Raw genomic sequence first — 22,942 nt, forward strand, 5'->3', positions numbered from 1 at the left:
GCTCTCCTCGGTGTGAGCGGGGATGGCCCGGCCCACAGCAGCTGTACGGTGCCTGGCACACGGGTGCAAGGTGGGCACACACTCACCTCCAGCCAGGGTTATTGGTTGCAGTGACCAGCAATCCTGCGTTACGTTAAGATGGATCCAACGTGACAGTCCGAAATTCAATATTGTCTCAGTCTAATTGGACAGGATCCAGTTCAATTCTGTCAAATGCCTTGATTAATGCTAAAGCCATAAAACCCCTCTTAGCATCGAGACGTTCAGGCTGGAAGGGAGAGGGAAGAATATGATCCTTGGAAAACAGAGATAAGTGAATTCATGAATGTGAGTAAGATAAATGCCATTTTTAATACAAATATTTCCACAATGCTTGCGAGAGCAACAATTCACAAGCTGTGCTCTTCTGTATGAATTGGTCAAGAGGTAAAAGCTTCTACTAAGCACCTTGTGCAGTCAAACCTTTTACACTGGAATGCGATATGACAGCACGGTTATGAAAAAGGTTTATTTCTTTGTCTCAAGTAATTTTGAGAAAGCCTAGAAAAGAGAAAGCTCTCACTGACTTGCCCCCCTTCCAGCCTGGTCACAGAACTGCTTAACTAGAAATCCAAAGTGGAGGAAATGGGTCTGAACTGCAGATGGGAACTACCTCTGGGAAGAGAAACCGCAGTCACACATCTGACTTCACAGCGGAATTCCATAGCTTAAACCAATTTAAGAAATAGGAATGCTTGTTTCATTTTATTTCGAACTGGTGGGAAAAAGATCTAGGCTTTTACCTACACTTTATCACAGAATTCACCATTTTTTGCTGCAGCACAAATAGCATGGCACAAAAAAGATGGGATTATTCCATATGGGAAAGAAAAGGGCAGCAACTTTAAATGCTTGAAAACATCAATCTTGTCACAATGTTAATAGAATGAGACAAAAAACAGTGTTTTTAGTGATCTATCAGGTTTTTAGGGTTGAAAGAGCTAGTTCACATTGAGTTGCCCTCCCAGCTTTTATGTATAATATGTACCAAAAAAGATAAGCAAGTTATATTGCATTATATGCAATTACAGAAGCTCCTAATTACATATCACAATTTTTAGGCAGCCTAGCAAACGCCATGCTTTCCAGAACGGCAATTCCTGAAGTGAATAGTAAATCAGTTTTTGCTTGCCACTGATTTGAAACTTTAACCTATAAATTAAATTAATAAGAGACAAAGGCTTCTTTTGTGCATTTGCAAGCCTGTAGGATTTTACAAATAATAGGACTGGAAAGTGATTTATATTCCAAGATTAAAGGTCAGTTTGGCGCACACGACTTTGGAGCAAAACACCACAGCAGAGAGTTGTATTAACTCATTCATGCACCAGCCCGACTCTGCATCCTGCTCCTTGCAGCCACCAGGAGTTAATGGGAGTTCGCTGAGAACAGAGAAATAGTTGCAAGACAGAAAAACATTGCATCGGACAAATATGTGGAATTCTTCCAGATCTATGGTAGGGAGGGAATTGCGGATAAGAATCGCATCAAGCAATCAGCCCCCTACGTTACTGACGTTACCTGTGTGTTACAACTCAAATCAAATACACGTTCGACGGGGAAAGATTGAAAACACAGAGGATTACATGGAAACAGCATAAATTAAAAGTGAACAGAAGATATGCAAATAATTCAAACTTTTACCAGCAAAGGGAATGGCTGGGTTATTTTATGAAATTCTGCTGCTAGCTGGTCTTACTCCTGGACTGGCTGTTTCTGTGGAAATAAGGCTTCACGCTGAATTTAAAATTTTGGATGCATGCAATAATTAATACAGTATTAACCTGAGAACTGAAATAGTTTCTTATGATTACTGCCGTAAGAAAAATTATTCCTCAGTTGAGAAAATCCTAATAAGAGACCAGAGGAGGAGACATGCACAAACACATCCACTGGTAGGAATTCAGCTTCTTTGGTGTGACTTTTTTCCATGTCTGCTATTTTGTAGGACACAGATTCAATATCTTACTTATTAAATTAGGACAGATTTCTCTATTATGTGAGAATTCATTAAACAATTTAACACGTTCAATAGTCAAAGAAAGATGAAACAGTAGCATGTGTGCATAATCTGATGAAAATGCAATCCAATCCCAGAAGAAGAAAGCACCAGCTTGTAAACAAACACCCTATTTGTTTAAATTCTATCTGCAATTAAAAGCGTGTACTTATTTTGCTTTCCCTGGAAAGGCAGATGGCAAGGGTGTAGGCTGTTTTTTAGGTAATTTACTTGTACATTGGAGCACCGTGCACACCGTTTTGTAGCTGACATTACGTGAAAATGCATGTGTTCAAATTTCAGCTCACTTAGACTTCTGGATGTTAGAAAACAAATGTTATAGAAGAGTATCAATTTTTGGCAGACGCCAACAGTTTGCATCATCCCAAAGGTGTCTGAAGCAAGGGAACTGAAAGATGGTAAATGCCCCACAAATGCTGGGGAAGGTGGGAATGGATGTGAAGACACATTGCTATGTAGGAGACCAGAAAAGACAGCATTTAATGTCCATGCGCACCATGAAGGATGGCAAAAAATCAGCATAATTATCACCATGGAGACTAGTTCTCACCTTACTGAGTAAGCAGAGGTAGGTACATGTGTGCGCGGGCTCCGGACAAGCCCTGAGAAATTCCCAGGCTGGGCACTGGAGCTGCCCCACCATGGCAGAGGGTCGCGGCCAGGCAGCCAGCCCTGCCTGGGGCCGTGGCTGTGCAGCCAAGAGGAGCGAGATGCTGTGGTAGAGATGCAGGAGTTGCTGGCACCATGTGGAAGAGGCCAGCTGAGCAATTCTCACCCATAAAGCAGGAGAGATAATGGGCACACTACTGGGAAAGGCTGGAAAGCTCTGAAATTTTCTTCTGCTGTTCTTCCCCTCTCGCTTCAACCTTCCAGGTAGCACTGAAATTTGTCATCTTTCTTCTCTTCGCAGATTTTTTAAAACACGCCATTAACTAGCTCATAAACCCACAATTTAAATAATTATCTGAGCATTGCCTCCGTTATCTACAAAGCTGACAAACCTCGTGGGCTCTGAACATTTCATGAGCAGCACGTTATTCCCCACGGCCCTGGAAGGCAGAGGGAAGCGGTGGGCTCCACCGTGCTCGTCTGCTGGAGAAGCTGCCCACATTGGGTCAGGGCACGGAGAGCTGGTCAAGTGGCTGGGAAGGGGGTCATATCGATGAATTTGACTAGGACTGAGGAAAACCAAATGGGTGGAGGGTGGGGAGGAAGAAAAAAATGAAGAAAATATTTAAGGCAAGTGATGAGGGTCCTGGGTGGTCTGTAAATGAGTTTGAAACAGTGGGAGAGTGTAACGAAGAGATGAAATCCAATAGTTGTACAGGAAGCTTTCACCAGGCTTAAAACAAATCCTTAAGAAAAACAGAAAAGAATCCAGGAAGAGGAATTGTATTACTGCTGAAAATGGTATTGGCATATTCCCAATGCATTTACAGCGTGTGACTGACAGTTCTGCTTCTGATCCCAGCAGTGGAGAGGGATAATGTCTTCCTACGCTTCAAAAACCTCAAACGGCTCACAACAGAAAGTTCCCTGGGGGGCATTTCTGCTAAACTTGTGCTAGTTTATCCTATTTTGTTTTAATATCGCTGGAAATTGGCTGAAAGCTGGGGCTACCGGTGGGTGACCCAAGTGACAGGTGCCACTAACCTGCTTTGCTTATACCAAATGGAAAATCTCAGAAGCTGCTGACTTTATCTTTGACTGTTTCAATGCTATTACTTTTGGTGAAGAAACGTGAACCCTAAAAAAGATGTTTTTAAACTGCACCGAAAAGATAAGGTAGACGCACTCTGCTGGCCCTGGTAGCTGGAGTCTGGCAGGGATCATTTTCTGTGTGCTTAGCCCATCCCTCACATTCCTGCCATTAGTTTCCTCTCAAAGCTATTTTCAAAGTTTCTCTCTCAGCACCTGCTTAAGTCCAATTTACATCAGCAGTATGTGGTTTCCTGAGCCTGGGCCAACGATGCTGGGCTGCTCGATGATGCTGATTCGCAGCTCTGCCTTTCATTTTGATAGTTCACTGACCAGACGCTCTTTCCCACTTCTAAACTCGCTGCTGGGATCTTGGTCCCCGTGAAGACAATAGCTGAACTGATGCTGACTTTCAGGTGGTTGAGAATCCACTTACCATTCGTCTTTCATGTCTGCTGCTGGGGATAACACAAGCCAGGCTCCTGGACCAAATGTTGGCTGAGTGGATAGCTCTGGAAGGCAGCTTCCCCGCCTGCTCTACTTGGAATAAAACATCACTTATCATGTCCCTGCAGGTAGGAGGAATCTGCTTTTGTTCTGCTTATGGTCCAGCGTTACTAATTACCTGAGTTCTTCTAGAGCACCCTTGGACTGCAGAAGACCTGTATTCCTTTCTGCTTTTTAGAAAGCAACACGACTGGGCATAAATGTCAGTATTTATCATTATGTCTTCTCAATTTGCAACTGCAAAAGGAAGGCTACACTTCTGAAAATTTACTGCTTCACAGCTTTAGTGAGCTCAGACCTCGCTTTCAGCAGTGCTGATCATCTGCAGCAGAACTCGCTGCCAGTGCCCAAATCCTGGAAAACCAGGCCTCTTTCCGAGAAGCGCTCAGCTTTAATTTATAGTCACCGAATCTCTGCTTGTGCTCCAGTAAGCTTCTGCCAGTAAATCTGACCTGTGCAAACCAAGCAATACCTATCTGCCCAAATGCTTCCAAGCTGAGCACAAAATCCACCCGTCAATCCTTTGCTTTTTAAGCAATCTGTATATTTAACTGTTGGTAGAACAACAGAGCCCAGCCCTAAGCTGGGAGTAACAAACATTTCTAGCAAATTACATTCAAACATATCTTTATACAGAGAGCACCTGGGATTCATCTGAAAACCTGCCTCAGATAGAGACCTTCATGCAGCAGCCTGATACAAAATCCAGATACAGCGTAATAAGCTTTTGATGTCGTGTTGACATTCATCTGCCAATATTATTGCTTCATGCACTTACCTTATGATGGATCTTGTTACTTAATTGATCACAGGCAAGGTCAAGAATTAGCCCTTCTTCCACTGACATCATGCAAATCACCAAACCCCAGAAGAAAGCACCTAATCCTCAGCTTCAAACCCACACTAGGCAGCCCTTCGATACGTGTGAACGGAGACAACTGCTTTTTCAATTATGCCTCGGAAAAGGTCATTTTTCAAAACTTATGACCAAATGGAAAAAAAAAAAAAGCTGCACACAAACGTGCTCTTCCTTTTGGTATCGCTCGCCTTAACGCGAAGAACAGCTTGTTTTCACAACAGGAGATGAAAACAAACTGCATTTATAATCCGCCCTGGGCAGAACCTGGCTTCCCCTACGTCGCTCTCCCTACAGAGGGCTCAGCAGCTGCTTTGGCTTCCACGGGACAAGCTGCCTGGTGGGGACAGAGACAGACCACAACCCATTTCACTCAGATTTTCACAGTAACACATCTTCCAGAGCATGAATTTTACTGTTTCACGTAATGACAGGCTGTGTGCAGCCCCAGAACCCTCTGGCCCCAGGAGAAGCTCGACCCCTGCCACCGCCTGCAGAAAACCCCTGGCTGAGGCTGCAGCCTCCGAGTTGGGATCAGTTCTGCAGCAAGCTTTGTCTGGTAGCACACGGCTTATGCAATAAAGTCCATTTCATATGGAAAAAAAAAAGAAGGAGGAAAAAAAAAAAAAGCACTAAGAAACTTTCGGGAGAGGTCCACAAGCCAAAGACGAGCACTGCACAACAGCATCTCCACGCCGAGGCAGAGCCGCCTGGCAGCAATCGTTGTGCGTTTTAGTGCTTTACTGTCAGTTAAAAGCACTTCATAAGGCAAAATCCTAATTAATCAAAGATGGAGAAATCATAACTGGCAGCCGGCGTGATCACGCGAAACCCCAGTAACTGCTCGCAGTTCCAGCCTCTGTTTTCTGCACACGTATCCAGGATTCCTTGCCTGCGTTTGCCCGAATGTTGAGCACAGAGAGCTTGTATTTAACTTCACACCCTAAAATCTTCTAGTTTAAAACCCAGAGTCACATCAAATCATCCTGGCTGTGAAGTGAATGCATCAGGTGAAGTACTGGATCCATATTCCTCATGATATTTCTAGTGACTAAACTACAAAATAATTCTTCAGAGACAGCGGGGTGAGCGAAACAGAACACAGCAAGGAAATTCTGTTTCCTTCTCCCGAGCGGACACTATACTGTCCTCTGTAACAGATGCAACGCCTCAGTGGCTCTTATCTTGCTTGTGCAATGCCGTACCTGGTACCCCGGGTACAGCCAGCTGTAGGACAAATGCCTTCTGCACTGATTTTCAGGGCTGCGCCAGCTGCCTGCAGCTGCACGACCCCGCGGAGGACCGATGAACAGGGCAGACCGACGGACCACGCTGGCGCAGGCTGCTGCAGCTCCTTCACCCGGCAGCGCTGCCCCTTCTCACCCACGCCTGCTCAGCACCAGCCCTTACCAAAGCTCCCCCTGCCAATGCAAGCCGCACGGGCTCCCTGCATCAGCCATCACCTCAAATTGTTCCCACTTTTGGGGCAAACTGCCCCAGACCCTTGGGAAAACTGCAACCTTTCTTTCTGATGAGACGAGAATAGCTACGAGGACTTCAGAGCCCTTCGAAGAACCCTGGGTTTGGCACTATTAAAAAGCAGATCTCCAAAATGCTTTGCGTGGCGCTAAGACTTCGCTAAAACTCTTGCTTTCTGTCCCATTCAGCGCCTTCTCCCCCCCTCCATTGATTTGTGACCTTAAAGCATACACTTGGAGCAAGAGACGTGACCACCTGCTTCCCTGTTAGGCACACTTACGCTCCCAGCACTACAAACTGTTGGAAAAAAAAACCACCCTGAGACACCAGGGATCACCAAAGCAGATCACTTTCTGATTTATCAATGATAATTCGTTGTTGCACTTACTTTTAGTTTCACAATAGCTCGGAAAAAAACTAGGTTAAAAGTCTAACAAGGTCTAAGACAGTGAATAGAAGGGAGAGAAGAAGTCACGAGGCAGTTAAAGAGCAGTTAAAGCTTCCTTCTCATCCTTATCAGCACAGTTATCAGTCAGCAAGCCCGTAATTAGGTACAAAAGACATTGTGCTCCAGAGAGCTGCTCGAGGAACTGGAGAGCTGCTGTGAGCTAGAAGCTGGAGCCCTGATTGACAGCCTCCCTTTAAGAAAAACAGTTACAGAATAATTAGCAATAATTTGTACAAATCAGAAGAGGTGACCTTTGTGGCTGCACAGTATCTTACATAATGAACACAGCTTTCCTCCAGCAGCAGGGACGAATTCAGAGGGACTGAAACGGGACTCAGTTACCAAGCAGAGTCCTTCAGACCTCCCTGCATGGTGGCAACCGACCCACCCTGAGCACCTACACATAGCTCCAGTGTGGGAAGGAAACCCTGGCTCCTACTTCCAGCACTGGCAAAAACTTTGTCGATGTAGTCGTTATGGGTGGTGGTTTTTTTTTTCTTTTTTTTTTTTTGTGTTTTAATTATTTTTCTTTATCCCTCTACCTCTTCTTTGTCCCAGTAGTAAGTTTGTTTTCCTTGCATGGCTTTTGTGCCTGGAGAAAAGACATTCCCTTTTAAACACCATTAAAAAAAAAAAGTCTTCAAATGTAAAAAAATAAATCAATCCACGTTGCTCCAGTTGCACGTGGAAAAGCCACAGGTTCCCCGCCTAGCGTGTGCTGCTGCTCCCCCCAGCTCTGTGCAGCCTGACCCGGCTGAGGGTGCGCTGCTGGGGTGTGGGTGACCCCAGGGACGTGTTGGAACATCCCGAGGGGCTGCGACCCAAAGCCCATGCAGGAGGAGGAGGAGGAGGAGGAGGAGGAGGAGGAGGCAGCTGCCCAGCAGGGATCTCTGCTCCCCGCATGCTGCTGCCCGAGCAGCTGCTTCGGCAGCTGTTCCTACCAGTTGGTGGCTGAATTTTACAAGATATCTGTCTGTAATTAAAAAGCAACAATACTTTGGCAGCCGTCATAAAATGCATCACTGGATGACATCCCACAGCGAGTACGTCTGCACTGGATACGGGGAGACGCGGTGGATGCGACCATGTAGGACTTTCCCGTTCTAAACCCCGAAGATTATCTGCTTCACTACTCTGCCAGGACCACCACCAGCATCCAAAAACATGGGCTCCACCGGGCCTGGTTGCGAGTCTGAAACGCTCATCTCCTGCCTGTGCCACTCCAAGCTGTCCTGTGCCAAGACATATGGCTGCAAGGTGCTCGGCAGTGCAGGAGCGAAGCTCGGAGCGCTGCAGGTTTGGTGGGGAGGTTTTAAATACGGGCCTTGCACGGAGGGTTTTCTCCATTTGGAGCACGTTAAGACGCTGGGCTCGTGCCAGATAAGCAGCACACCCAGAATCAGCAAGGTGAGGGCCAGATAAAGCTTGGCGAAGAAGAAAGGAGCAAGAGGCCCCGGGGAGCAGGTTGGTGCTCTCCAGTCCCACCGAACGCGGTGGGACCCGCGCCACGCGCTCCAGTGGGAGCAGAAATCCAGCTCCAGCCAGCAAACCGCTGCGCGCATATTTGTAAACCATTGTGTACACAGTAGATAAATGCTTAATAATAATGATGACAAACAGACAAACCCAGAAGCAGCTTCCCTCCACATTAACTGCATCAGGAGCAGGTCCCACTGAGCAAAAGCCTCCCTTTTAGCTGGGACTTCTTACAGAGGGTAAAAAGCCACCCAACCACAGCCAGCAGTGAAAGGACTGCAAAGCTGAGGAATGAAAAACCAGGCCCATGGCATGCCAGCTCCTGGGACCTCACCGGCCAGGCACAGAGCTCTGTTACACAGCCACCACCGTGTGCACACCGGGGTGAGGATTTACATGCCTACCTCAGAGCTGCTAACGAAGAAACTAGCACAGAAAGAGATCCAGCTCCCTGTTAGAGGTGTCTCGCCAAGCTGGGGTTAGCGTGGGGCTGCTGGCACCCAGAGGTGCCACAAATCCTCGGTGTGTCCCCACTGCCAGCCCTCAGCCCAGCCTCCAGGCACTTCCCTCGTGCCAGGGAAGGAGCAAAGTCTGAACTTCTCAGCTCCGTCAGTGTCTGCTCTTCTCTCCCACACTTACTGGAGCCCATCTGCTCCTCGGGGACCGGAGGAGTGTTAGGCTGGTAGGAAAATACCTTTCCTATGTAAACCATGCGTTCTGCCATTTCCCTCTCCAAATTACACAGCGTCACAGATCGTAAGCCCTCTAAACAGAGAGTCTTCAGTTGAGGAACAGATCTCCATAAAGGCTGGGATTAAGGCCCTGCACGTTAGAAAGGAAAAAGGGAGGAAAAATATGCTCCGTTTAATTACCCAAGCCATAACAACATTTTACTATTTTATACATGATTCCTGACAAAAGTGGAAATGTTATTTTCCACGAGCATGGCTGCTGGTTCTACTACAAATAAATAGTCCAGGGTGCGCTCAACATGCAAGAGATGGAGGCCATGTGTTTTCATTAATTCTCTTGGCAGAGAAGCCCATGTAGATTTTGGACTGCAGCTCAGGGCTGGAATACGAGAGCTGGGGTGGCCAACATACATCACAGCAGACTCCATTTGGCCCAGGTCCACTTACGAGTTGGTCCAATACCCAGTTTTATCATCCTAATTACGAGCAGATTCCCAGCTCCCTCCCTCCCTTGCCGAGGTACCTTCAGCTTCACCCTTTTCTTCTTCCCTCTGGCTAGTTGGGTTTGGGGGACCTGTGCCCTGACTCCTCTCCAGAACCACAGCCGGATTCTCTGCATTTGAGGACTTGAAGGAGGACCAAACTGTCAGGGCTTCCTCCTCAGTGAACACTGGGGTCCCCCAGAGCATTTCTACCCCTTACCTACTACAAAAACCTAAACCAACAGGTGAATTGCAGTCCTTTGTCTGTTATCGCCAGCAGAAAAATGTTGGCCTCTTTCATTTTCCCTTTATTGCATCTTCTTTTGTGTGGATTAAAATAATTGATATTGATAATGTGATCTGCCCCCTGCCCCTGTTCCCAATTACTTTCACAGGCTAGGGATCCTGCATTATGGATAGGACAGGAATGGTCTTAATTAGCCTTCTGGGTTACAGAACTGATTCTGGTTTTGATTTGAAATATTTGGGATTACGCAGGCTGACTGTTGTGGGCTGGGGTCACCAGCAGAGCTGCCCAGGGAATGTGGGGAGCTCAGCTTGAGCTGGCTTTTCTTTGACTACTGCCAGGTGCCCAGCAGCACGCGGATCAGAGCAGCACTCTCACTGCTAGGCAAAAAGGACGGACAGCTTAGCACGGCCACCTTTGTGTTCAGGATTAAGAACAACAGCACTGCGGGGTCTTTGTAGGCAGACTTTTACTCTGGATGTGGCAGGACACCTATAGTTCAAGGAGAGCTGACCAAGCAGCCACGTTCGTAAAAGGTAACCCTTGCATTCAATGGGCCAAACACCCATTACAGGTAAATGGTAATAAAAAATGGAGCATTAAACCTGAAAGGGCAGAAACTGCTTTCTGGACCTGCAAAATTCCATTTCAAAACACACTATTAGTTAAAATAGAATAGAAACTGATAGAATTTTTCCTATTTTGGGAGGAGGAATCCTAATCCCATGACAGGATTGGTAACATGGTACCTTCCGTTCACATGCAGTTCTTGTCGTACAATGGTGGAAAGAAAGAGACGCTGTACGAGCCTCCCCGTGTCCGCTGCTCAGCGTGCCTGCCCTGCACAAAGTAATTCATTGGCAACACCTCAGAACATGTTCTGCAGGTCAGAGAAGTCAGGATCCGTAAGCTTTAACTGGAAGGGGAAAATGTTTTCCAGACGCGATGAAGGTCCGCTGAGAATGGCACCCCCCAAATGTCCACCTCCAGGGACCGGCAGCTCGGGCCCTCCTGCCAAACCCAACAAATTACACTGGTCTGAGCAACACCCGACAAACGCAGCACCAGAGCAGGGCTGAGCCTGGGCAGTCCAGATGCAGAGCGCTCCCCTGCTCGTCAGATGGGTGTGGGTTATGGACCCAAGGCTTTGTGACTTGGTGTGCCATTTTGAGTGGCTCTGGTGTTAATCCGGAGAAAGGAGCATCACTTGCAGTACTGTTTCTTTCACAGGGAACCAGGATTACTTGCTCAGCAGAGCACCCCTGTACGCAGCAGTTTTTCCTTTTTAACTCTGTTTATACAAAATGCAAATGCAAAAATATAGGTAAAAGCAGAGGGAAGCTGAGCTCCCTCTCTCTGTAATCAAAGATGAGACAACGCTCAGAGCCAGAATACAAACCACAGTTTATAATCAAAATGTAACGTAATCACTGAAACAGATGTCAAAAAGATAAAACCGTATAATTCTGAATTGCCAACGATTAGTGCTCAGCATCTTGGACAGCACTGAGATGCTCTATTTCTGTCTACATATGTCTGCATTTTGGAATAAAACAAAAAGTAAGCAGAAAGCACACAGCACAATGCTACAGAAAAGCCCTTTTTGTTCCTCTCTTTTACCATTTTTACAGAGTTCTCTGTGGAGCTCACGTTTGTCCCTGATTCAGTCTATGACGGTGAGGGGAGGGAAGGAGAGAAATTGGGCTTTTAGGACTGTGGTTGGGAAAAACAGCATCACCGAGCTGGCACATGGACATTGACAGAGTTGCCAAAGACAGAAGGCAACGATAAAGAAAGAACAACATGGAGAGCTGCCTGGTAGAAGAGAAAAGGTTAGAGAGAAAAAAAAAAAAATCTACCAAAGTAAAACAGGCAAGAAAAACTAGTTTTAACGTGCAGATTGCTCACCTCGTAGTGATAATCCATGCAAGTTAACTCTCTCCAGCAGCGATCTCCTCGAATTTTAATCAACCCCTGAAAAAACAACAAAAAATAAAACAGTGTCAGAAATATTTTGCTTTACTTTATCTTACATTTCAGGTATTATCTCAAGATGCCAAAAACTCCAGTTAAACTATAGGGACAGCATTGTCCAGTACCAGCAGGGAAGCACAGGGGCTAAGCACTGCCCTGGAAATCCATCACACATCTGTACCGGGACCCAGCTGTTGTCCCTTACAAAACACAGCTCAGGAGAGGGATCTAAACAACAGCCTGCTGCTGCTGCCTCTGAAAATGGGACAGAATCCTTGTGGAAAATGACATGTCACAGAGTGCTGGAAGGTGCTGGGATAAGGGATGCCTGCACGGCAGGAGGGAAGGTGTGCAGCTCGTCAGGAACACAGAAATCTTCCTTATCTGAACACAACCCAAGGAGCTGATCCTGCACAGACCCTCTTTGGAGAGCAGAAGGGGTTCAGGACGTGGCTGACTGATGAAATGGGTACTATGGCTGTGAGATGAGCAGCAGAGCTGATGGAGCAGCATGAGAGCTGACCTCAGCCCTGGGGAACATGCAGGAGAGTAAGGACCAAGATCCCAAATATTCCTATTTATTAGCATTTCCAGTACCTTGCCAGCTTAGTCATGAAACCTTTAGGACAGAGATGAGCCTCCAGCACCCACATCTCCAATGCTTTGCTTGCCACACAGGGCCTCCAAGTATTAAAGCAATGCAAATGCCAGTGACAAAGAGCGAAGCTGGATAACACTGAACCACAGGAGTTGGAACAAGCCCCAAATCCTGATGGCAGCCACAGGAGGGGCAGCTCTGCAAGAGTTCCGTGCCGTCACCTACACCTGGGCCTTTGCAGAGCAGCCACAAACAACCCAGTGCTCCCAGCATCGGCTCCCAGCACTGCTGCGTACAGCGCAGGGAGGCACAGAACATCAAGTAGCCACCAAGAAGGTCTGAAAAACAGGCTCTGCCACCGGGGCATTTCTCTAAAACAAACTGAAAAGTTGCCTGCAAACCTAAATACAGCTGCGTTCGCAGTTTTAACGTCCAGGCCTTGTTCTCTCCCCTGCTCCCTGTTGAAGAGGCAAGGCTGACACAGGCTGGGCCGAGATCGCACACAGCCTCAGCAGCGCTGAAGCCCAGAGCTGGATGCAGAGATGCAATCAAAGTAATTAGAGAAACAAAAGAGGAGAAGGGGAAGGAAGCTGACAGATCTAAACACAGATGAATGCACTAATGACAGGTCTGCTCTACCTCAGGTTAGAGGTTGGCAGCGAAATAAGCAGGTATCAGAGGCTGCGTGCATTGATATTTCAGGGCAACAAGAGAGTGAAATTTCCAAACCAGTGGGTCCATTCCAGGGCTGGCAGTAATATTGGGATTAAATTTCTTTGTCTCAGTGATGAAGACTAAAAAGGAATCAGTCGTCCACAGCAGGAAAGACACCTGGCCAGAGATGAGTCTGTTAGCAGGAAGCCTTGCAATCAAGCCGTGCCAGCCTGAAGGTATGCAGGTTCAGCCTGACGGCTTTGATGTATGGCTAAAGGTCTCTGATTAGGATCACAATATCCCAAATTGAGGAAGGCTTCGCTAGTCAAAAGGCTGAACCAGCTCTATCATCTGCATACAATTAGGGGATATTTGCCTACCTCTGACATTGCCCCTAATTACGGCGTTCCTGCCTTCTTTAGCAGAAAGTGGAGTTTCTGTATGGACCCAATGCTTGTTACACTGGGAGCATCCAGAAGGTGTTTTTTTGTTTTGTTTTGTTTTAAAATTTGCAGTATGGGCAGGTTTTCAAGATCAAACCATCGATCTTTCAGTGCTAACAATCTGACAGCTCAGAGGAAGAGGTCAATGGCACTATGGTCCAGCCTGGCCTAGCAGATCCATCCACGTTGCTTAAAACCTGTTCACCTGCAGCATCGAACAGTTTACCAGACCTGAGGCTCAAGAAAACCCCAAATTTCTGGGCCCTAAAGACCCCATACAACTGTCCTGAACTCAGTAAACCCAACACAGACCTTCTTAAACAACCAAGATCCACAAAAATGGTTCCAAGCTTATTTGACACAAACTAGCAGGAAATTGGCGCCTTTCTTGGGCTGAGCCTTGTAGCACGTACGCCTTTGTGAATGGCGGTGACCCTGAGAGCCTTCGGTAGGACTACTTACTGCCTTAAGTTACATCCCTTACAGGCACGTCACTAAGTTTGAGCAGATTTTGACCATCTGCTGTCCTATTTTTTTCCTTCATTTTTCCCCCCATTTCCAAAAAAAAATATTTCTCATGTCGGTGTTCACCCAACAATAGCAGAAGCTATTAAACACTGTCAAAGTCCGTGAATCCAGACAATGGACATCATCCTGCTGATTCTGAGCAGGAGGCGCATGGGGCATCCCAGGAGATGGGACGGGAGCAGCCCCACCTCCAGGGCCATTCATGGCTGGCATGGCATGGCACAGCATGGCACAGCCCCAGAAACACCAGGCAGAGGGCACCGTCCCGGCAGCACTCAGCATCAACCCACCACAGCAAGAGAAACACTGCCTTGGGGGTAAATGCTGCAGGTGTGAGCAAAGGTAACCAGTGAGAAAGAATAAGGAGATGGAGTAAGGAGTGAGAGGAAGGGGGCAGCCCCCTCCAGCACCACCACTGAAAAACCCAAGCAGACCCCCTAAAAGGGGCAGATAAAAGCACGATGCCTACAAAGTGATGTGAGAAGTCCTGCAGGATGGGAAGGCAGGGCAGGTGCTGTCAGAAACTGGCTTGGGATGGCAGGGACGAGACACGCTCCCTGTCAACAGCGGCGGCTTTAGCTCCCCCTGAACCATCCGCAGCTCGCTCTGCCCCTAGAATCTTTTCTAAAATTACAGGATACGTTGATAGCATCTCACAGGATGTGCTGCAGCTGACAGCCCTGTCAGTGGCAGAAAGGACGCAAAGAAAGGCTCTGTGCAAGAATGCTGGAAGATTAAAAAAGGACAACTGTTTGATGACCTTCCCTCCTGCCTTGCCCAAGCTGTTACCAAGCTCTACTATTCAGCGGAGATGATTAAAACAAGTATATGATAGAAAAACGCTATAATAAAAATCAAAATCTCTCTTGCAGTGAGTCATGAAGGGAATTAATCACATTTTGTTTACTATAAAGCTTTCAAACAGGAAAGTCACTTAAAGCTCTGAATATCAAATCTGTTTTTCAGCACAGAAAACTCCCACTCCCATAATTAAAGGCTGTTTCAAGTCTTCTTTACGCTGCCACTGTTTTAAGGTCCCACTTCCACACCACCCCAGCACCCAAGTTTTTGTGTTTTTAAAGGAAGCTGGACCAATCAACAAGAGCATGAAATAGCGCACAAAATTCCAAGTGCAGCTTCAGCCCTCATGAGGATCACAAAAGGAGACCAAACGTGGGTCCCTGGGTATGGACGCACAAGTATGAGCTCTGACATACCCTCCTTCGTGCTCGGATGAAATCTCATTTTACACACCCTCCCCTAATTACTTGGCTTCTGCTGACATTTTTTGAAGTTGGCTCAGATTCTCTTGAAGATGCAAACTTAGTCTCAGAAATACCATCTTGCGGAAAGCCCGACAATCATGCATCCTTGTAAACAATTTTAGGTTTAGTTTCAAGTCATGCGAAGATGAGACACGTGCAGCTTCCCCTGCAGGAGTTTCGCACAGCTTCTGAGACCCTCGCTGCCTGCAGGCAGATGGAGTGACACGCAGAAAAAAAGGAAATGAGTCCTTTAAAACAGGGAGCGTGATGCTTTTTGTCTTCAAATTCAAATAGTAATTAAGCACGCAAATCAAAATACAGGGGGACTGGTTAACAAACATATTCAGCAGTGGGAAGCTCGCGTTCTGCATTCTCCTTGGCAGAACGGATGCTGGAGCAGAGAGCACTTGAGTCTACAGGATGGACGGCACAAGGTCACCAAAAGGACCCAAAGAGCCACAACTGGCCGATCCTCGGATGGAAACATCCCTTGGTCCAAGCCTCTTCCGAATCACACGAAGAGTTCAGAGTACAAACTGAGTAATTCTTTATGAGCAGCAACTGCCAAATTATTATATAAACATGCAACGCTAAGTGAGGCAATGTCTACAGGGAGTGGGACTGATTGTTGATTTTGATTATTTTTTCTTTTTTCTCCCAGTACGCTAACTGGTGCGGCACTGACACATGGTCAGTGCCGCACGGAGCCTGTCAGAGGCCTGCCAGAGCCTGCGGCCTTCCTCCCTCCGATGGCCTTCCTCCACCCTGTGGCCTTCCTCCCCACTGAGGCCTTCCTCCCCCTAGCAACGTTCCTCTCCCGGGTGGCCTTCCTCCACCCGGCATGGCACCGGCCCTGTCGGAGGAGGCCGCGCCGAGCAGGGGCCGAGGGAAACCTCGCTGGACTTTCTGTATCTGTGGTGGGCTAAGTGCAAGCTGTTCAGGGAACACACGAATTTCAGACGCTGAGGGCTGAAAGTGCCTGAACGCAGATGTGTTTATGCCCTGTGTACTAACAGGCAGATTAACTTCTCCAACCTCGATGAGCGGCATCCAGAGAAGCATCAGGAGAAAAGTGGATTAAGATGAGGCCTGGGGTCCAAGCAAGTGCTGGAACCGGAGGACGAAGGGGGGAGGAAATGGGGATCCTCACATCTGCTGGCGTTTCACAGTCGCTGGATTTCTTTCAGTCTGCTAACAATTCCCAATCCATTTTCAAGATTTCTCTGTGTATATTGAACTGGCCTAGACTCCACAGCTGCAGCAGATTATGCTGCCATAACACAGATCAAAGCACGGGGAAAAATCCCCATCCCCTGCTCTCAGACAAGCAGAGGCTCGTGCATCTCTGACGTACCCGAACTGTCCTCTTAGGATGTGGAGAGAACGTGCGAGGGGCCAGACAGAAAAGGAGCCCAAGGGCATGTGCACAGGACAGCCGCATTTGACTGCATCAGAACTGGAAGACCCTGATCTCATTTGGACATAGGCTGAAAACATGAGGAGTATCGTGGGGGCAAGCATGAAGCAGAGTCCGAGAAGCGAGCAATATAGACAAATTAAACAGCAAACAAGGAACGGAAAGAAATCGTTTGGCAGCACTTGGGAGAGTGCTCAGCTCACAGCTCTGAAATCCCATTCCCAAACACTTCCCAGCACATTGCAGGCAGGCCTCGGACCTTGAGCCACCTCCTGGTATTTTCGCTTGGGCAAAAGAAAATGAAAGGGAGAAAGTGGCCCATCTCCAGGCTCTGATGCAGCCAAACATTCGGTTTGAGGCATATGATTGAGACTGAGCTCCAGGGATCAGCCAGATTTAGGTGGACAGATGTAGGAACAAGCCTGATCTCTCACTGCATTAAGGCTGTGCTGGAAGTGAAGCCCAACTGTTAGAAAGAGCAGGACGTGGTTGTTTTCACAAAGGACTTCTTCAGTGTTCCTGGGGGCATTTTTTGAGGGTAGGATCTGCCCAACACCCTAAACCGTCAAGAACATGGAGATATTTAGATAGTTCTGTAGCTTCGAATCCTTCTTGTTTGCATACAGCCTGCTAACTTATTAGTCTCAAACTGTATTGCTTTAAATAAAAGAGGAGAAACCCTTACGATGTGCCAGCTCCTCCAGGCCCGTCCTCACAGTCACGGCGCCAGATAAGCCTGAACACACTGGCCTCTGGCTTAATCTCCCTTTTTCTCAAATGTACACTCACAACCCCAGGACAAAACAAACACCAGCAAAAACGAGGGCTCTATTTGCACGCTGGGGGTGGCTGAGAGGTCTTTCAAAGCCCTGCATATCAGAAGAGAAAGGTATTCAGCAATACAAATTAAATATAAGCTAAAGGGAAGGAAACAGGTGGCTAAGTGAACTAGCAATTGCCCTTTCACCTCTGTGGCCCTGCTTTGAATCCAGCTCTAAGCAGAATTATTAAATTCATACTGATCGGATGGGGGCTACAAAGAACCCGAGGTCTGATCCCTTCAGCTGGGCCGGAGGCAGCCGGGGTGCACACCAGCCCCATCGCGTAACAGGAACGCCTGGCCTGGGGAAGGGGAAAGCTGAGATCTTTGTCATATTAATTTACAGCTGGCTGCGTCTCCGGGCCATTCTGCACCCTCAGAAATCTCCTCGTGCTGCTGTCCGCATGAGAACCATAAAACAGTAACCCTGGATTGAATTAGCATCCCGAATGAAATATGCGCTCAATACCTGCTCCCCTGCTAAGCTCGCTCCCTCCGGGGCACGGCCGGGGATGCAGCACCTGCCTCTGCCTCCCAGCGGCAACCTCCGGGGCGCCCAGCCTCCTGCAATTAAGGGGCATTACATCCACCAGCATTTCTCACAGCGGAAGGAGAATTACATTTAGGACTTGTTTTTTTATTATTTATTTTAATGGCATTCAATAAAATGTCTGTTCTCAATCACCAGAGCTGCTCTCAGCCCCCATGCACCCTCCATGCACCAGCCCTGCTCTGCGCCCATGATCCCAGTCTCTTATAAATGGCATTTCCCAAACTCAGCCGAGTGCTCCCTGGACGCACTGCAGGTGATGTCTGCGATGTAGTTGATGACACCCAGCACTGTGCTTTTGTTTTATTTGTCGGCTCTAGATAAGATATCACCTACGTGGAACAAGCCCCTATTTCGGCTCAAGCACCAATAGATTCGACAGCTACCTAGAGTATTAAAGGGAAGACAACCATGTGGCCACTTGAGCAGATCTAGAGGCAAACCAGAGAAAAAATGGCTTGCCCAGCAAATTCCCAACAAAACCCACACGGACAAAATCCATCCTTCCTCTTGCTTGCCTGACGCAGGACTCGGGCCAGCCAGCAAGGCACCTAACCAGGCCATTTTATAAAAGCTTGCACGCCTCCTGTAAACTAGCTATTTATGACTAATAAATTCTCTTTCAAATCCAGTAGGTTTGTTGAATACATTTGCAAAGTTTGCCAACTGGCGGCCAAGGGATTTTGGGGGTGGAAATCCAAATCAACCCTTCACTCCCAATGAATCAATTCCAACCTCGCTTGATTGAGTAACCTCGCATGCCTCTTCTCTTTCCCCATCACCGAAAGAGTATCCAGCAAGAGGGATTCCAGGGGAAATTAAGCCATAGAGAGGAAGTTTACCAACAGCTTTTGATTTGTACATTTCGAGTTTGATTAAATCATGGCAAAGTGCCCAAACCTGTGGTCACGGCACAGAGCGGCACACGAAACTTAACACGGGATCGTGGTGCAGAACGGAGGAGGAGGAGGGCTGAGAGCCATGCAACCACCACTGCCTTTCCAAGGACGCCTCTGCTCGGTGTTACTGCACTGAAAGCCGACTGCACGGTGACGTGCTGGTGACTGCCTTCTGAACTCGCAGAGAGGATGAATGAACAAGGAAAATCAGGACTCGTTCTAGTGGATTTTTTCTTCTAAGATGCTACTGGGATCTTGCAGAGCCTGCTGGCAATGGCGTGCAGCACCCTTACAGCCCCCCAGTGATGGACACCAGCAATGAGCAGCGACCAGTGCAGCAGCACGGGGACCTCCCCATGCAGCACGGCCACGCGAGGAGCTCCATGGGGACACGGTCCCTCCTCTCTCCAGCCCTGCCATGATATTTGTGATCCTAGCCAGCATCACCCATCTGTCCCTGACCCCCTCCCCTCCGCACAATGCCCAGGACCATGTGGCAGCGCCAGACCATTCGCTGGCGCGCCATCGCCGGAAATCATTCCCGTTATCACCCTTTGTACGAGGAGGAAAACATCTCCCAAAGAAGATAAACCGTTTCCTTATTTACTTGGTGCCAGAAAACATGATTCACAGACCCGAGGCTGATCCATCATCTGTCACTATGGAGCGATGCGATGAGCGTGCAGGCGTGGAAACTTGTTTTGCACGCCTCTGAATCACGCCGCGCTCCTGCTCCGACTCAGGCGACAGGGAGAGAAGCGGCTGCACTCTGACACGCGAGCTCCTTCCTTCCCATCTCGCGCCGAGCGCTCTGCCCAACCGTACCCCTTTCAGGCTGCTGTACTTTGGTGATTCAAAATGAAAAAAAAAAGCCTAAATAATTAAAATGTCATTCAAGCTCTAAGCCGATATGAGTCACTGTTACAAAAAATATCTTGAAAATTCTTTCAGGAGTGGGGGATAATTATATTCCTCCCTATCTATTGATTTTTCTCTACAATGCAGATGTCAGATTTTCCACGGTTTTTTTCTTTTCCTTTTTTTTTTTTTTTTTTCCTCCCCAGAGTGAGTGTCAAGGAGGAACAAAGCACTCTTTGAGACTTTTTCAGCCCAAAATTAATTCTGAAAAAAAATGGTACAGACAGGCCAATAGCACGGCAAGCGAGAAAAAGCCTGGTGACTCAAGCTATGTCTGCAAATCCTCTATTGATAACCGCGCTGGAGAGAAGGGTGGGGTACAGGGCACCAGAGTTATAAATTTAGAGTCAATCTAAAGACCTTCTTTCTACATCTTCACAATAAGAAAGATGGCTGAAGAAGAAAAAAAAACTCAATGAAGGGCAACCCTACGTTCTGGGATTTAATTTTTCTCATGATATTAAATACTCGGAGAAAATCCAAATCAGTGCCTTGCACCTCACACACAGCTCCCCGCCAACCTACGCTCCCCACGCTTCCCACAGAAATTATGGTTTCAACATTTCGGAAAGCCAAACAAATACAAAGGCATTTTGAAGACAAACCAGCCGCAATTTAGACCCCAGATTCATGCAAAAGGAAGTAGCATTCTGAAGTTAACGTTGATAAAAAACGGTTAAGGAGACTCATTCTTTTTCCAGGCACTATAAAAGCTGTTTTCTAACATGGATCTGCACGCCCCTGTAGCTCTGCGTGTTCATAGCTCACGCAGAGAGGGGAAAGCACCAGAAAGCCCCACGGGAGCCAGTCCCTCCTGGAGGGACCCAAACGAGGGGCAGACCCGTGGAGGAACGTGGGTGGCTGCACCCACAAGCCCCAGCCCGCCGTGCTGTCCCCAAGCCTGGTGGCAGCCCTGAGGGCACACGTTCCCTACGCAATCCGTGGTTTTTCTATGATGCCGCTCTTAGGGCGGCTCAGCTTCATGCTAGATTCAGGTACCTAAAGCACTCAAATCCACGGGACCCAACACAGGGCTCCTTTACTGGTGGGACACCACAGCAGCACAGCAGTCCTTCTGCGGCACGCGTGAAGCTGCCTCCGAGCTCCATGACATTGCTTTATGACCTCTTCTCTCCAGCATGCCCTCACATCAGGAAAAAATACCTAACTCCAAGAACAGCAAGGACTAGTTTTTTTTTTTATTATATTTTGTTAAATTCAATGCATTTTCTGCACCTCAAGGCTCACGCTGTGGTTATTGAAATGGTCTGCGTGCTTTTAAATACGTCTATAACTTATGAGCCCAAGTCCTCAGGTGCAGCATCCCCAAGCCACACTGGCAGCAATCAGGGACAGAGGCCCCCAGCCCTCAGCACGAAGCCTCCCTCAAGCTCTGCAGCACCAGCACAGGACGGAGGAGCCGGTTTGCTCCTGCTGCAGCGCGGTGTTTGAGCCTTTTCTTGTAGAAGTGCCGGGCTGGGAGGATGCGACAGGCGCTAGCTGGCTTCTTGGAAACTTTTCTACAACTCTGACAGCAGCAAACTGAAGGCTTTAAAAAGAGCTTCTACCTCACGTTATACAAACCTCTCATTAAATTCACAGCCGGTAATTCAAATCTCCTATTTCTTCCTTGCGAAGAGAAATAACGGGCTAGAACACCTCTTCCTTAGCCACGGAACGACGAGCTTTTGCTCATCAGGTGGCACTGCTGCTTGAGCAGCTTTGTTTCATAACCTGAATGCCAGCCCAGACCCCCAGCCAGCCCCGGTGAGGGTCAGGCCTAAGATGCTGGGACTTGCCCGGTTCCTCGGCGCTGGCCCGACACCAGCGCAGGGCTCCACGTTTCCTCCCAGGCAGGTGGCATGCAGCAACTCAGCACCTTGCCTCTGCACGCACATCGACAGAAAGGAAACAGCTTTATATATATATATTTAAATATTTAAAGCACCTATCACTGTATTGATAAACTCTTTGGAACCAATGTCAGGGGTAAGAACAGGTAAGAACAGCTTCTGTCAGAGCTACTCGGAGAGCAGCAGCCCCAGGTGACGATTCAGCTCCTGCATGCTGCCAGGGCACGATGTGGATGGAGGGAACGCGAGCAAATAAATAGCCAACAAGACAAAGAGAAGGATGCTCTTATCTGGTGGGTTTGCCAGGCTGGGAACAAGGTGAGGCACCGGGAAAGGCGAGAGCAAAGCATCCCGACTGCAGAGCTCGGGGGTCTGAAAAGCGACTTTCTGAAAGAGAAGTCACTGGTGTTGATTTTTGTTGTGTTTTATTTGTTGTTGCTTTTTCCCCCTGCTACCAGAAAGACCCTTTGAGAAACTACCATGGCTGCATCAGCGTTTGATTGACTTTGAAGACGAGCTGTAAGGAGTGGGTGAAAGGGATTTTGAAAAGTACTTGGCATTAACGGCTCCATGCCTTTTAAAGCCACTGAAGGAACAACAAGTCTTCCTGCCAAGGGCTATTACTAGACAAATGGAGAGAGATCAGAGGCACAAAGGAGGTTGCTAAGGAGTCAAGTGTGGGATCCCTGCAGAGAGGAGGAGGCTGCAGCTGGGACGGCAAAGGTCAGAACATTGCAGACATCATTTTCCAAAAATTCCCATGAAGCCCCAGCGCCCGAGTCAGGAGTCTGGCCCTTCCTATGAATAATGAGAAAGCCATAAAAGAAAGCTCCCTTTCTTCCCTCCTACCCACGCTAATGTAATAAAACAAATTAGAATAATTATTCTCAATTTCAGAGCCATAATGCCCAGGATCAGGGCACGCTTGTCACTGAGATGACAACTACATCCGTTTGATTTTTTTTTTATATATTATTTACAAAGATACCCTAAATTCCAACTTTTATTTCATTACATCTAATGCAATTTTACTACAGGCATCCAGATTCTGTTTGCTTCAAAGTCTTCATTATTTTTGC

The 22,942-nt window shown here is 47.6% G+C and overlaps 1 protein-coding gene across 3 annotated transcripts in view; it reads right to left on the bottom strand.

Moving 5' to 3' along the window:
- Positions 1–22,942, bottom strand: part of LMF1 (lipase maturation factor 1) — a 181,113-nt gene that overhangs the window by 103,430 nt on the left and 54,741 nt on the right. For 2 of the 3 annotated variants that reach the window (XM_035339731.1, XM_035339732.1), the window contains exon 3: positions 11,853–11,918. In XM_035339731.1, the coding sequence (XP_035195622.1) occupies positions 11,853–11,918 (66 nt within the window). Of the gene's footprint in view, positions 1–5,042; positions 5,183–11,852; positions 11,919–22,942 lie in introns of those variants that run through there. The other variant, XM_035339733.1, reaches the window with a different exon arrangement.

Source organism: Oxyura jamaicensis, chromosome 14, assembly GCF_011077185.1.
Source record: "Oxyura jamaicensis isolate SHBP4307 breed ruddy duck chromosome 14, BPBGC_Ojam_1.0, whole genome shotgun sequence".
Classification (NCBI taxonomy): domain Eukaryota; kingdom Metazoa; phylum Chordata; class Aves; order Anseriformes; family Anatidae; genus Oxyura; species Oxyura jamaicensis.